The sequence below is a fragment of the Aythya ferina genome (genome assembly GCF_964211825.1).
Source record: "Aythya ferina genome assembly, chromosome: 1".
NCBI lineage: Eukaryota > Metazoa > Chordata > Aves > Anseriformes > Anatidae > Aythya > Aythya ferina.
Window position 1 is genome coordinate 174859080 of NC_140296.1, and position 15461 is coordinate 174874540.

Consider the following 15461-nt stretch of genomic DNA (forward strand, 5'->3'; position numbering starts at 1 on the left):
GCACCTTAGATTGATTTGCTGCCGTCTATAATTTCCTAAATGGTTCTACTTAAGCTTAATATGACTTTGATCTTTATATTTTTGCAGTGATATTAATTTTGTTTTTAAGATTTTGTGGTTGAAGAAAAGGTTTAGTCCATACTATCAGACCTGGCTGATAGCTGTCTAAAATGCTTTGAATTTAGTGTTACATGCATTACATATTTTTGTCTCAGTTTTTTCTTGCTGCTACAGTATTATTACCTTTTAGAAATGTATTGTCTCTCATATAAAAATCAGAAGGTAGAGTATTCTGTGAGGTTCTTATTTCACACTATTATGTCAATTTGCTGCTGATTGGCAGAATGTTTTACCTCCAAATAGATTTGCCTCTAAAAAAAGTCTTTGATCATTGACATCTGAAAGAATACATCATATATGTCTAAAAGGTTGTATGCACGTTAATCTGAAGTTATAGTTTCTGTTCCTGTAGTTATTAAAAGAACCATGCTAAAATGGCTTTTTGGGTACTGTCAGAGAGTTCATTGCATTTAAAAATAAATTTTAAGTTCTTGTGTATGAGAACATCTCTGTTCTTGCTAAATATAACTACCAGTTAAGCACCTTTTATTCTTCTAGAATGGTACTGTGCAGTGCGAAGCTTTGATATGCCCCCTCTCTGATTGCCCGATTAATTCTGCCCTGACATATGTGGATGGCAAGTGCTGCAAAGAATGTCAATGTAAGTTTTACTCTGGGGCTTCCTTTAATGAATATTATGAAATCTGGAAAGAAAATGAACTTTTCTGTAAACACGTCATTGAAATAACTGGTCAGGGATTGTAGTATTTGGGTAGAGGAATAGGGGATTTTTTTTTTTTTTTCTTCTGAACACACAGATATTTCTTATCAGTGTTTTTTAAAAAAAATTTAAAACTTTCCACAGACTTCCTATAGGTTATCTTTTATACCAAACTGCTAGAAATTTGAGAATTGCCTCACATTTGTTTAGACCAGTGTTTCTAACACAATCTCAAGACTGTACTTTCAACCATATGTTGTAGTACCAGAAAAAAACAGTCACCTAGCAAGGTTCTTTTACAAAAGGTCAGACAATTATACAGGAAATGGGATACAGGTAATTTAATATTGTCATTTAATACAGGTGATTAGCTTTTGGTTTTATAGCATTTTGGCTTTGTTGCAAATTGGGTTAAAGAAGGGGAATTTTAGGTTAATCAGTATCTAGATGGATTGTATATAATATTTCATATTGATTATGGATGTGCAAATATGTTATGGCTGTGGTGGAATCCATTCTTGAAACTGAGCAGAAGATGCATACATTTCTTTATTATATAAATTTTGAGATTTTTCCATATAGTTTCATCACTCTTCTGCTGTATAAAACTTCTTAGAGAGTATAGAGATACATGTAACTGCTTGAAATGCCACGTTTTATGATAAAATTCAGCAAGATGTTTTGTAATCCACTGATCTTGCTCCCACAGGAGTTTATTAATATTTAATTGTGTTAGAAGTTACACAAACCATCCCATTTTATGAAACCTTATTAACTTAAGTAGATTAATTCTAATTGAGGGGAAATGAGAATTCAAATACTTTTTTTTTTTTTTTAATTTATTTTTAGTCAACTACACAACATTTCCATGCATATTAGTTGTCTCAGGGAATTGGTAATTCAGGGATGAAAGATGAGTGGAGTTCAAACCTCTATTTGAATCTTTGACCATGCTGGCAAAGTTTAAAAACCTGATCTTCTGAAGTATGTTTTTGTAATGCACTGCTTGCAAATTTAGTAGGGAATTATCTATCCAGATGTTAACAGGGAAGCACTCACATCTCAGGAGGTCTTATGAATTTGTTATTTTTATTGGGAGTCTTTGTGAAGGTCAAGAAATGTGAATGGGCACGTGGACATAGAACTTGTCATACAGCATTAATGCTTCCACTTGCAGTTAACGTAGAGCTCTGGTACACCACACTGGGAAGTTTACTCTGGTATTGCCTGTTTGATGTTCTTAATGTTATCAAAGCTTTTTAGCTTCCAATACTGTTCATCTGATGCCAGTACCTAATTGATAATGAACATGCAACATATAACTCTTGACAAGATAAAACAAAACAAAACAAAACAAACAAACAAACAAAAACTTGTTTTGAAAACTTGTCTGTTTTGTCTATTTTAATCTATTTCAAAACTATTTTCACCTAGTTTATTTAAAGTGCCTTAAAAACAAACAAGTCCACAAACAACCAAAAATCAAAACAAATTAATCAACAAACAAACAAACAGAATGAAATTAAAAACCCACAATATTTTAAGTAAACAGTTCCTGGGAACCAAAATACTGAGGGTGTAAACTGGAGTCCCATTGACAAGATAGCTATATTCCATTGAAAGTGTAAAGAGTGGAAGTTAGATGTAGTGGTGGCTGTAGGACCCTCATTTATTCTCCAGGCTGGTTTGGTGGAAATGTCAAGTGCTCACTGAGTTAGAGGTCTTCCAGCCATATCCTGCCCTCTCGGTGTCTTCAGCTCTGGGTCTGAGCTGATCATGGTCAGTGTGCTCAGTGACTACAACTCTTGCTCAAGGGATCAAAGTTGAGTTCCTCCATTTAGATAACTTCTGAAAATAATGTTTTTGTTCTCTTGTTCTCAGTTCTTAGAACTGTATCAGGGGATGTAGCATCTGTCTAGGTGATGGCATCTAACCAAACACAGATGGCTTATAATTGGGAGAGCAGCTAATTAGGGTTTGTTGCTCAAGGAGCCACTGTCCTTACTATTGGACAATCAATCATAAATGCTGAGAAAAATTGAGGCCCATACCCATTTCTTACACCGAGTTTTAGTATTTATTTATTTTTTTATTTATCTATTTTTGTGAGATGCAACATATATGGCTATTTCTTCCTGCTATTTGTGGTACCTCACACCAGATGATGGAGTGTTTCTGTCAGCCTCTTGGGAGTGTAAAACTGTCCAGGCAGTGGTAGCTGTGGCAGCCTTGGTGCTATGTCTCAGGGCTGAGTTTTCTCCATCCTTCTTTCTTTCTTCTGCTTGTGTGATTACAAAGCCAGAAAAAATGAAAAGAGCAGGGTTTGATGTAATGACAGCTGGCATAAAGAGTAAAAATATACAGTGCTTAAGACATTCAGAGTGACGAGCAGGCAGGCTTCACAGCTTTTTTGTTTTGTTTTGAGGAATTCAGAATGGATTAATTCAACATGTCTTTAGACACATAGAATTTGGGATTGCAGTCTGAAGTGGCTTTACATATGTTACTACATGAAATAGGGCACAGTCCTGTGGCCCTGGGGTTAGGTGCCATTTGTGGCTCACAAAATACATGACCAAGCTCTCTTCCCCCTCCCCTAAAACAGTGTCTGCCTCCAGATGGCTGACTGGGAATGATTCCTCAACAATCCTGTCCCCCAAACCATGTCTGGCATTGCATCAAAGATTGCTGGCTGGTACAGGCCAAGGGGCTGCCATGAGTTGTGCTAACACTCAAACTGTGTGGAGGATTATGCACCAGTGTTTGAGCCTGTTGGCACTTGCTATTTCATTTACCTCTCATGTTTCATTTACTAGTATGGACATCATCATCAGTTAGGCTTTCTCAATAACCAGTGAAAGGGACTGGCATATCCAGAGGGTGCTTGGTGCTTAGAGGTGGCAGGAATAGATAAGATGAATTGCCCTGTGGAGGTGCATGTTTCTTCCCACAGGAGGCCTTATACATAGGGAGGCCAGGCAATGGATTAGATACCAAACTTGCAGGTAGCTAGAACTGTGAGATTAATCCTTCCATCAGTTACTGCAATGAGTATCAGCTGTGTCACATAGGAATGGAAAGTGCTGAATTTTTAAGCCTGGAGCTGACATTAAGCAGTTATGCTAAGAGACTGGTGAGAGCAAGTGACGCTTCCAAGCACTAGGAAATGAATTTCAGCCCAGCTCAGCATTTAAGAACTGGGCAGTGCAGCGATGTTGTGCCTTGTTTGATGATATTTTCAACACTTCAAGTATTTCAGCACAACTGACCACATTTTTTTTTCTTAAATATTTAGTTCAGGGAAGAACAGGTATTTTGGAATGTGGTCGAAAAATAATTATAGCTTTGACTTTGATTTTTCTTGTATGCTAAAACATAATAAAACCAGACATGCACCTTCTGACCAAACTGCATATCTTTGCTTGAGAACACTCAGAAAACTTGTTCTGGGTTGTTAGACATTGTAACAGGCTGCCCAGGGAAGTGGTGGAGTCACCATCCCTGGAAATCTTTAAAAGACGTTTAGATGTAGAGCTTAGGGATATGGTTTAGTGGGGACTGTTAGTGTTAGGTCAGAGGTTGGGCTCGATGATCTTGAGGTCTCTTCCAACCTAGAAATTCTGTGATTCTGTGATTCTGTGAAGGTCAATGCTGATATCAATAGGAATGACAGCGCATATGAGTTATCACTGTATTTTCTGTTGTCCCTAATGGGCTAAAAGCAGCTACAATCTTCGCAGGCACATGAATTGGCCAATGTGCTGGGTGTATGTTTCAGCTACAGACAAGCTATTCAACACAGAATTTGGTCAACCTACTGAAGTATGCCTCTTAGATCAGTGGGAGCTTCCTATGGAGAAGTGTTTGGAGCTGGAAAGCAGAGGCTACTTTCTTTTCTATTCCAAGTGCAATTTTAAGCCTATCTGAGAAGGTATGCGCAAGAGATCTTTATATCTTTTTTTTTTTTTTCTTCTTTTTTTTTTTTTTTTTTTTTTTTTTTTTACTCTGCAGAAAAAAAATGCATTGCGTGGTGATAGGCACTGATACAAAACATGGAGAAATTAAGCTCCCCTACTGACTCTGTGAAGTATTGCTTTAGCCCATGGACTTGGCTTAAAATGTACAAGGACAAGTTCATTTATTTTAAGTGAATCGTGAAAGGACTAACAATGTCTTAGTAGCTGAGACAATTGGTACTTGGTCAGCAAATCTTTTTATGGTAACTTTCCTATTAGTTAGTGTATTAACACTAAGGCATCACTTCCAATAACTGTTATATATGTATTTTTTTTTTTAATGAAGCGAGTGTATTTTTAACAAACTAGCTGACTTTCTTCTTCTTAAGCCCAGAAGTGATTTTTGTACCACTGTCTGGCACAGTAATAATTTCTATCACCAAAGACTGATCTCCAGGAAGAAAATAGGTCTATTCTTATCACTGTCCTTCTCATGACATTGCAGACACAGATCTAATCCCAAACTATTTAAATCTATTGCAACAGGTTTTAGTGGGGGCTAAAGTCTAAGCCATTATATTAAATCTACAGGCTGTGATTTTCCATGTGCTTGTTTTTTTCTGAAGCAGGACATTTGATGTGTTTTGGTGCATTGTAGCAAATTCTGCACTCTAGCACAAGTGTTTTAAACAGATGTAAGAAGCATAGAACTGTGTCGGATCAGCTGCCACTTCTGTTGCTAGCTAGCATGGAAAGAGCATATATCAGGAGGTTATTGTGACTCAGAAAGGGGTTTTGAATAAAATGATTAAAATACAAATATGCAAATGTTTTCTTGTATAAAATGAATGGGTTTCTGATACATTGATCTATTTTGCTAGCTTACAGAAACTTATAATTTTATAGTCACAATTAAGGGGATTTCCCCTTTTTCTCTTCATGATGCTTTGATTTTTTCTGCAAAGCTATACACTGTTTTTGCAAGCTCCAGCATGCCTGGCTTACTAACACAGAGAAGGAACTGTAGAATTCCATCTGGTTCTCATATGCAGAGCAATTGACCATCAGCAATAGTGCAAAATTTGTACCTAGAAAATTAAGGAATGTTGATTAAGCTTCTTCGCAAATTCATTAATATTTGTTCAGGAGGATTGAAGTATTATGTACTTAATACTGAGCTGTTTTGCTTACTAAGTTTGATCTTTTCACAAAATTGGCACTTTTTTCAGGGCTGAAGGAGTGGCACCACCTTGCTTTAGCTGCCAGTGGCAGCTCAGCACACCAGCCTCAGACTCTGCCTCCCACATGCCAGAGGAACTCTTTTTGCATTTAATGTGGCATGATGTGGTTGAATGACATGATTGGTGTGCACTCATGTGCTGAATTACATCTATGCCTATTGAACACGTCATCTAATCCTTGCAGGAAATCAGAGGAAAGGGTAGTCTGGAAATCAAAGCCCAGCTCCAGTAGGCCATCTGGGGCAAGGCAAGTGTGTCAGTACTGCAGAGGAGCAGGAGACCTCACGGGGACAGAACAGGCACTTATAAAGGAGAAAAGAAGAAGGAGATTTCTTAGTTCATGCAAAACTGCCTATGTAGGCACAAATCTTTTTCTTCAACAGTGAAGCAATGATTATTAGAGCTTAGGGATATGGTTTAGTGGGGACTGTTAGTGTTAGGTCACAGGTTGGACTCGATGATCTTGAGGTCTCTACCAACCTAGAAATTCTGTGATTCTGTGATTCATTTACCATTTTTTTAAATACGTGTTTTAGAACACAAAGGTGGAGAAATCCTTTGCAAAGGACTAGTTGCTCTTTGATGATAAATATTTGTGTGGCTTTTTAAAAATACAAATGCAAATAGAGCAGAAATTCTGTTATTCTGAGATTACTTTTTTTTTTTAATATGTGAAAAATGAAATAAATTAGACTACTTTCAGAACGCTACTAAAAGATGTCTGGAAGATATCTGTCACTGGATTATTTCCTAGAACTATGGCATTTATTATGACCTCTTGTAGTCAGCAGTCAGAATGTCTGAGTGTTATTTAACACTGTAGTGGAACAGTGTCTCTTCAGCCTCTGTTTTCTGGATTTCCTATGCTGAAATTATTTCCATCAACTTTTTTTTTTTTTTTTTTTTTTTTTCCTCTCAGGTCTTTAAATACATATGAAGATAGTATCACATTATAATGACAGACAAAAAGCATCATATACAAGCTTGTACTACAGAGATGAACCACAGTGTACTTTACTGCTTGTTTACCATTCTATTACTTTAGCAAATCCATGTCTGAAAAGGAAAGGTGGTATTTTTATTTATTTAGAAATAGCACAAACTATTTTTGAGGGGAAAAACATATCCTTGCATTCATGTAGGTCAATAAAATCAGTGGAGCTATTTTAGATTTGCAAAGGTATAGTGGAAGAGCATAATTGGTGAATGTGAATAATTAGATCTGTGAATCCAGCATACTATCAGAACTATAAAGCTCAGAACCTCACAGAGTGGTAGAGGTTGGAAGGCAACTTCTGAGAACACCCGGTCCATCTGCCCTGCTCAAGCCAGGTTGTCTAGAACAGGATGTCCAGGGCTGTGTTCAGTTAGGTTTTGAGTACCTCCACAGATAGACTCCACAGCCTCTCCAGACAGCCTGTGTCAGTGCTCAGTGACCTTCACAGTAATATATATATATGTATACACACACATATATGTATATATATATTAAAAAAAAAAAAAAAAAAAAAGAAAAGTGTTTTCTTCTGTTCAGGTCAGATTTAATGTATTTTACTTTGTTCACATTGACTCCTGTCCTGTCAGTGGGCACTGCTGAGTCTGGCTCCCTCTTCTTCATTCCTTCCCATCAAGCATTTATACACACTGAGAAGATCTCTCCAGAGCCTTCTCTTCTCCAGGAAATTTAAGATCTCAGGAAGCTTAACACTGAGACATTCCAAAAATGTTTTGGATGCTTTTCTTGTGCTGAACTCAAAGCCAGCTAAAGGCACCGGCAAGGGCAGTCTCTAAAGGTGTGACAGGACCCATGACTCTAGCTGCTCAGACTCTGATATATCTTTCATGGTTAAGCTACAGCAATTTTCAAACTACTCATATACCATAGCAATATATTTGGCTTACATCAGTTAAATTTCCAATGCCATAATTGTTATGAGCTTTTTGGGCAGAACTCGTAAGCTGGGCAATATGCCTATATCAAAAGGGAAACCCTTCAAGTGTGTCTGTTGTACTGTGTAAATTAAAATACAGATTGCAGGAGTTGGACTCTTCAGAGTATTTTATGTCTACCTTTCCTTTCCTCCTTCCCTATGCCCTTTGAGTTGCATTGTTCTGTGCTAGCTGAGGAGAATTAGGGGATTCAGTGCATTGTGCCTCAGTCAGACTTTTAGTGCACCACAGTGCAGCTCCCTCCTAGGCTGGTTGCTTTTTAACTATTATGGACCCCATGCATTATGGAACTCAACTGGAAGACTATAGCTCTGGAGGCAAGGTATCAATGTATGAGGAGAATTCCAGTTAATGTGAACGTAACTCTGTTTTGGTCCTACTGTGTGCCTGAGGAAGGAATTATGAAGTGTTTAAAAAAAATTTATACATTAAAATACATTACGTATGTAGATTGTATAACAATCTACACTAAAGGAGAAATTGGGAACATAATATTGGTAATTTTATCAGTAGAGAATTAGTAATATTTTTTTTACATTGGAAATTTTGCTGTAGGCCATCTTCTGCTTTCTCCTATTCTGCTTACAACCTATTCTATTCTTGGCTGTCAGGGAAAGGAACCTATTCTTTTCCATTTCTTTTTTATTACATTCTTACCAGGGAATTCACAAAATATAAAAACTGTTCAGTGTATTGCTACTTTATTATTTGCACTGGAAATAAAATACATTAACATAAGTTAGATATGAATGTTTTGGTTTTCAGACAGCTGGAAGAGGACAGATGTTCCAGTCTTATAATATGTCACTACCCAACTTCAATAATGCTGATTTCAACAGAATTTGATTAGTTGGGTGTTGTAAAATAAATACACACAAAATCTGGTTCTATTTATAATTACAAAAATCACCTAGGTTATGTGGGTGTTCATGTGGCTATACATTAATTTCAGTATGTTTTTTCTTAACAGTAGTTAGCTAACGTCACTGCATCATCAGATGTGTGTATTTATATATGTCTCATAATCAGGAGCCCATTGCCAAATCAGAAGCTTGTAGCTGATGTCCTGGGTTCTGCCTGGAACTTTTGCTCTGCAAATGTCTGTAGTACTAGTAACACTGATCTTTAATGGACATGTTTTCTGAATTTGGTAGAATTTGGCTTTAGTCAAACACCTCCAGACTGCAAATTTAGGAAGAAGTCACAGAAAAGTAGCAAGTGGGAGTCAGAGAGCACATAATGGAGTCAGCTAGAGCAGACTCCTCCTCCACCCCAAATAAACAAATTAAAAAATGAATTAGGGCTTGTTGAGATGTGCATTTTTGCAAGACCAGTTTGCACTGGACATGATGGTATTAATAACAGGTTTGCCATATTGTCAAGGGGCATCTAGGTGAAAATTTGGCCTAGAGAAGACACTGCAAGGAGCCATGGGAGTGTAAAAGAAGGAGCATGTACAGTTTTCTGACTGTGCTTCGGTCACATGAAATTAAGAAAATGGGAAGGTTGTGAAGGCTGAAAATCAATAAATAAAATTTGGAAAATAAAAACCACCACAAAACCCTCAAAAATGTGATCTTGATTCCCTGGCAGTTTAAGGAAGAGATAGTAAAATATGAATGACATTGATTCAGTGAGCTTAATATAAAATGATGTATACTGTTACCCTTTATTTGTCTCTTTATAAAGATAACAATTTAAACCAGTGGCTTTCAGTCTTTCTCTGACTGTAGAAATCTGAACGTCTTTCAGTGGAAACGTGTAGTGAATTTATCCTTCTATTGTTTGGTTTACCTTTCTTAGCCATCACTTGCAGATATCTGAATTGTGGTGTAGAGACCTCCAAGCTGTTATTGATCACTGTTTCTACATTTGTCAGCTCATAAAATATTTTCTGTTTCAAATAATGGCAACTTTTGCTCATGTGAGACACAACTTCAAAATTGAAATCTATGGTGTAACTGTCCTTTCTCGTGCTCTCCTCATCTGTTCCCTTCAAAAGTCTTTGCAATCCTCTTTTTTAGAAGTATTTCTGCAATTTGCTTAATTTGCTTTCCTCACTTGGCCCAGGGCTATATCTACAGCACTTGGCATGTTTTCTTGTCAATATAGAGAGTGTTTTTAGTATTTTTTTTTTTTTTGTAGTATATTTCAATTAAAATAAAAGCTCTTCCCATTTGTTTAGGAAGGTAGTTGACCAGACTAAGTCTTATGAATAGTATTTTTTCCTAATAATTGTTGAAATTATTATTTTTGTTTGTTTCTTTGTTTGTTTTTTAACAAAAGTTCTGATACTTCCCTTGTTGCTCTTGCAAAAAAGTTTCTTTAGACTCACTTTTCAAACACAGTATTGATTGGTTTCCAGATTTCAATTTATTGTTATTCGTGACATTTAGTTAAAATCCCTTAAAATTATGACATCATGACATCATGAATGTAATTTGAAGATGCTATTAGGTATGCAGTTTCGTATTGTCCTAAGGTATCATGGTAGAGAACAGCATTTTTATCTTGCTTGTTTCTGATATCCAGTACTTATATACAGTTGTGTTAGAATGGTAAAGTGACATTATTGTTTGATGTAGTAAATTGGTGCAGAAAACACTTGGTTTCAATTATCAGATTCATATTTTGCTATCCTGAAAGCAAGGAAGATAGTGTTTTGAACTCATGTGGAAAACGGGCACATACCTTTTATTTCTAGTAGGTGAATTTTTGAAATACTTTGGCGGTAGGAAAGATAAAATGGCATAATTCTCCATTTATCAGTATTTTAACAAAGAGCTACAAATTCAGGTATTTCCTTACACTGTCTCATTTGTTTTTATATATATTCACTAAAATGCAGTGTCCTCTCTAGGCCAATTTTGAAGTCTTGAGAAGAGGGTGTTTGTTTTGTAGATGTTTTCATCATACTATATCTAGAAGCTTAATAGGTTCTCAAGACACCAAAATGAGAAATCACATGAGTAGAGCATAGAAAAGGTAACAGTCATGTAAATGGATGTTGCAAAGTTCTCAAAGATGCTGTTTAACAGTAGTAGAATATCACTTCAAAGTGCTTAAACCTTGTATATGATCTTTTGCTGCTTTGTGTGTATAGAGTTGGTGGTATTGCAGAAGCACATAATACCACATACTCATTTTGCATTGCAGAGTTGCTCTGAAGAAATGTGGAAAGTAATAAGTACATTTTAAAAATAGAAATTTAAAATAGACATAGAAATAAATAAAAGAATCATTTCCTTGTTTTCATGCAACAATTCAACCATCTTTCCAGTTCACCCATTTCAGACAGCTGCATTTTGGTTCCTGTTTCCAATGCGACATCTTGAGCTCCATGAAAACTCAATGTAAGGAACAGGTTGATTTCTTACAGTGTGAACAAACAAATTAAAAATCTTTGCCTTGGCTGCTGTTGTTCTCTGAAAAATAGTCTGTATGTACTTTGCAACACTCTTTCATCATCTAGAAACCTATTTATTAGTATATTTACCAGATGCTGTTTAAAGCAAGTCTCAAACATTTTTCCTTCTTGCTGACAACTGATCTTAGACAGCAAGAGACCTGTCCTTCATTCTTTCCAATAAAATTCCATGTTTTGAAGTCTAACCTCTTTAAAACATATGTGGACAAGTCTTATGATCTGTTAAAAACAGTCCTAAGAAAGTCACTGAAATAAAATATTTTGTGGAACACAAGAAGCTCTCTCCCTTGGAGGATGACAGCTTTTTTTTTTTTTTTTTTTTTTTTTTTTTTTTTTTTTTTCTCAAAAGCTTGAAGGTCATGTTGCAAAACAAACTGCATTTGGCCTTATGCCTTTGGCAGTTCTTAGCATACTATCTACTTGTAAGTAGATGCAGAAAGCAAGTTTATTTAAGTAGTTGTACTTGATATTGTACTGAGATTGCACTGATTATTTGTATTAAGACCATTTAAAACCCTTCTGTATGATGAGCCATTAGTTTAGTTACTGTACACACGAAAGACAATCCACTGTTCAGCAGAATTTGAAAACTGAAGTGTACATGTAAAAGCAGAGATAAAACACTAGATATATAAAGACCTATGTGGGAAAAATAGTGGAAAAATAGAAGAAATGGTTCATTCTCCTGTCAGACTTCTCTCTCAGGTGTGTCTGTGCCTGTCTGGTTAGACATTCATGAGCTCTGACATGGAGCTTTTGTGACTATGGGTGATGTCTTGTTTTCGTATTTGGGATTATGTCCTGCAGGAAATGCACATACTGAGTTACTGGTTCAAGATATGAAGGCAAAATTGTTTGTTTGTTTGTTTCCCCTCTCAAGATATTTGGTCCCATTAGTTTAGCTACTAGAATGATTAAAACTTAGAGGGAAGAGAATTAAGATGCTAATTTGACTTTTTGATATAATTCAGTATTACATGTGTAATAAGGTTATCTTGTATCTTGAAAATACATTACCAGCATTATTATATGCTCTTCACTTTTTCCATGAAATACTGAAGTATTCCCCATATATTGAGCTGATGTGATCACAGGCAGTGGGAGGTGAAGTTAAATTAATTTTCTAAGTCCTGATAAAGTTCCCTTTGACAAAACTGTATTGTTCCGCAGGAAAGGTGGCACTTGTTTTTCCTAGGGTACCACTCCAAATTTTTTATCTGTCAAGTTTGATCATCATAATTCCACTGTTCCTGTTTGATTCAACTAAATCTGAACTAGATCTCTGCAGCTAATAAAATTAAGGTCTTTCCTAATAATCTCTTGGTAACAAATTCAAGAATTATTCAATACAAACTGGTATTTTTCTCTTGGGTTTTCAAGAACATGAAAAAATGAAAAATACTGAGAAAAAAATCCATAAAGTTCATAAAGTATGTTCTCTTAATGTTATTCGACCCATTCCAGTAATTTCTTAGATTCTTGGTAATGAAAAAGATGAACCTATTCATTTAAAGATGAAACTTTTTATTCTGTGGCATTGAATCTGCAGAACCTTTTGCAGATTTGATGATAATAGACTACAATTGAAAATGAAATATTTTCTTAAACTGTTCATTTTGACTCTTATTTTCCATAGAAAGGTAATGGTAGACAAAGAAAAAGGAAAAAACAGAACAGCATGAGTTGGCTGATGTGTCATTGAGATGGAAGTATAGCAGCTCTCTTAGAAGCTGACATGCTCTGTTGCCCCATATAGACAAAAATAGGTGGTTGCACGAGCATCCAAATTCTGAGTCTAATGTCTGGAAAGGTCTGCCTGAGGCAATAGGACTGTTAATATACATATATTTTTTTTTCCTTTCCCCTTTCCCCTTTCTGTTGGTGAAAGCAGCCACTCTGAGGCTTTCGTTAATGCACTTCTATACTAAAAAGGAATAGTCACATTATCAATTTATGTGAACACCAGTTTAATGTTTTCCAGTAACTGTGTCAAAGCATCAACAGCTGCACTGTGGAGAAATTAGCTATGACACAGCAGAATCTGTGAGCATCTGCTCAGCTGCTTTTACATTTTTAAATATTTCAAGTCATGAACTGACTTTTGACAGTTGACACTGACTTTTGACCCTGTTGTTTGGGAATGCACAATGGATAATAGTAACTTCTAGCAGCCTTCAGAAGTAGGAGCATGATATTAGGCGTACATAGGTTTATATTTAAAATTATGTTTTGAAGATTTCCAACTCTATTGGTAGCACCTGATTTTTTTAGATTAATTTTTGATTAAATGCTATTTGATAATGAATGTTGAGAGAGAGTAGATAACAAATTTGGAAAGGTGATTTGCATAACTAAATTTAATCAAGATTTCAAAAAATGTGTTTACCTTACTATCTTTTTAAAAAACCTTTTGCCAAACTAATGCTAAGGACAGCTTAGGAACATTAAGTAGAGTTCTCTGGGGTGTTTGTGATTATGCCAACTAATCCTGTAATTTCAGCTCAAGTGAGGGAGGAAGGATGATGGGTCTTAGAAGAGGACTGGGAGGATGGGCAGGTTCCTTATGCAGGAATGAAAATAGGTAAAGGAGGAGGTGAGAGTGTGAAATTCTGCTCAGTTCTTTCATGGACCTAGTTGCTTCTATACAGGTGCTCTGAAAGAAATGAGATCTAACAGCAGCTATAGATATGGTACTCCATCTGTGCACTAATCCATTCCTGGGAACTTCTAAACACATTAGACTGGCCTGTGCAATTGTGCAAATAAGGCTTACTTGTCTCTTACAGTAATATCCAATTTAACAAAGGGCTGCCATTTGGAGTGGAAGTGAAAGTGCTTGGATTTGGGAGGAAAGTAAACATAGCAAAATAGGCAAAGCTAATGGAACTAGATGAAGTCAGGTCATGGGATGTTGTGCCTTGTCCACAGAGGCATGTGCAGCAAATTCACAGTGCAAAATTGTATGTGTCTGAAGAAGTTGTCTGGGCAAAGGAGAGTCTGGCTAGGAATGGGGGCATCTGTAGTGTTCCTGGTAGTCACTCAGATATGGGTGTATTCTGTGGGTGATTAAATAATGTTGGGGCAAGCTTTTGATCCAAAATAAAAACAAAAAATCTTTGGAAGTAACTGCATTTTTGATGCAGAAGTTTTTTGTAACTTCAATGGCTTGAGTGCATGGAAATGTCACTTTCAAGTTCTTTTCCCAGAATTACAGAATGGTTTGGGTTGGAAGGATCCTTTGGAGTTCATCTGGTCCAAACTTCACAAGATTTACAATTTCTTGGTAAACTGAGTAGTTTTGCTGTTTTCGTATGTTTTTTTTTTTTTTTTTTTTTTTTTTTTTTTTTTTTTTAAGTGCTTTTAGATGAAACAAATTGTAAAATCTCTGAAAGTGTTGCCTTTTAGAGGAACTTGCCTTTTACTGTTTCACTGTGTATCTAAAAATCATCTGTGGCCTTAAGGCCATCACCCCAGCAAATATACTTAAAGAATTACATATCATTGGCACACTCTACTTTTCCATGGTAAATCTGGGGAAAAAATGTGGACAGTATCCCAATGAATAGCATACTTAATTCCTCCCTCTTCCCCTCTATTTGAATTCTCTGTGAAACCAGATAACAGTTGCCCCATATAAGCACTGTTGCAGGAGTAGCTGCCCTCCTCATGTTCATTGGTGGTCTGAACTTAAAACATAGAAATGGAGAATACAACCTGCTTTTTATAATGTTAAATTAATGCTGATGGTGGCAACTACTTACCTCTCATGGATTTATAACAGTGACTAGAACATGTGGAGGCCCTCAGCAGATCCTTACTGCTTTCAGAAATTCTCAACACAGTCCTGATCAATTCACCACACTTTATCTTATATATGGATCCCTGTGACTTGAGGCTTTCTGATGGTTGTACTTGTGAGAGTAAGCATGTGATGAAGTAGAAGGTGTTTTAGGTAGGTGTCTGCTTATTTTTCTGCACTGCACCATTTTTCTACAAGCACAGTTCTTCAGAAAAGCACCCTTTATAGTTAGCCTCTAGCAATACCCACTGGGAGAAGGTGAAACTGAAGCAGAAACTTCCCTGTCATTAGTCATTGTCAGGACCTG

General features: G+C 36.3%; 1 protein-coding gene across 1 annotated transcript in view; it reads left to right on the plus strand.

The window, feature by feature from the left end:
* Positions 1-15461, plus strand: part of NELL2 (neural EGFL like 2) — a 146521-nt gene that overhangs the window by 42743 nt on the left and 88317 nt on the right. The window contains exon 9 of the mRNA XM_084507019.1: positions 619-721. Coding sequence (XP_084363145.1) covers positions 619-721 — 103 coding nt within the window. The remainder of the gene's footprint in view (positions 1-618; positions 722-15461) is intronic.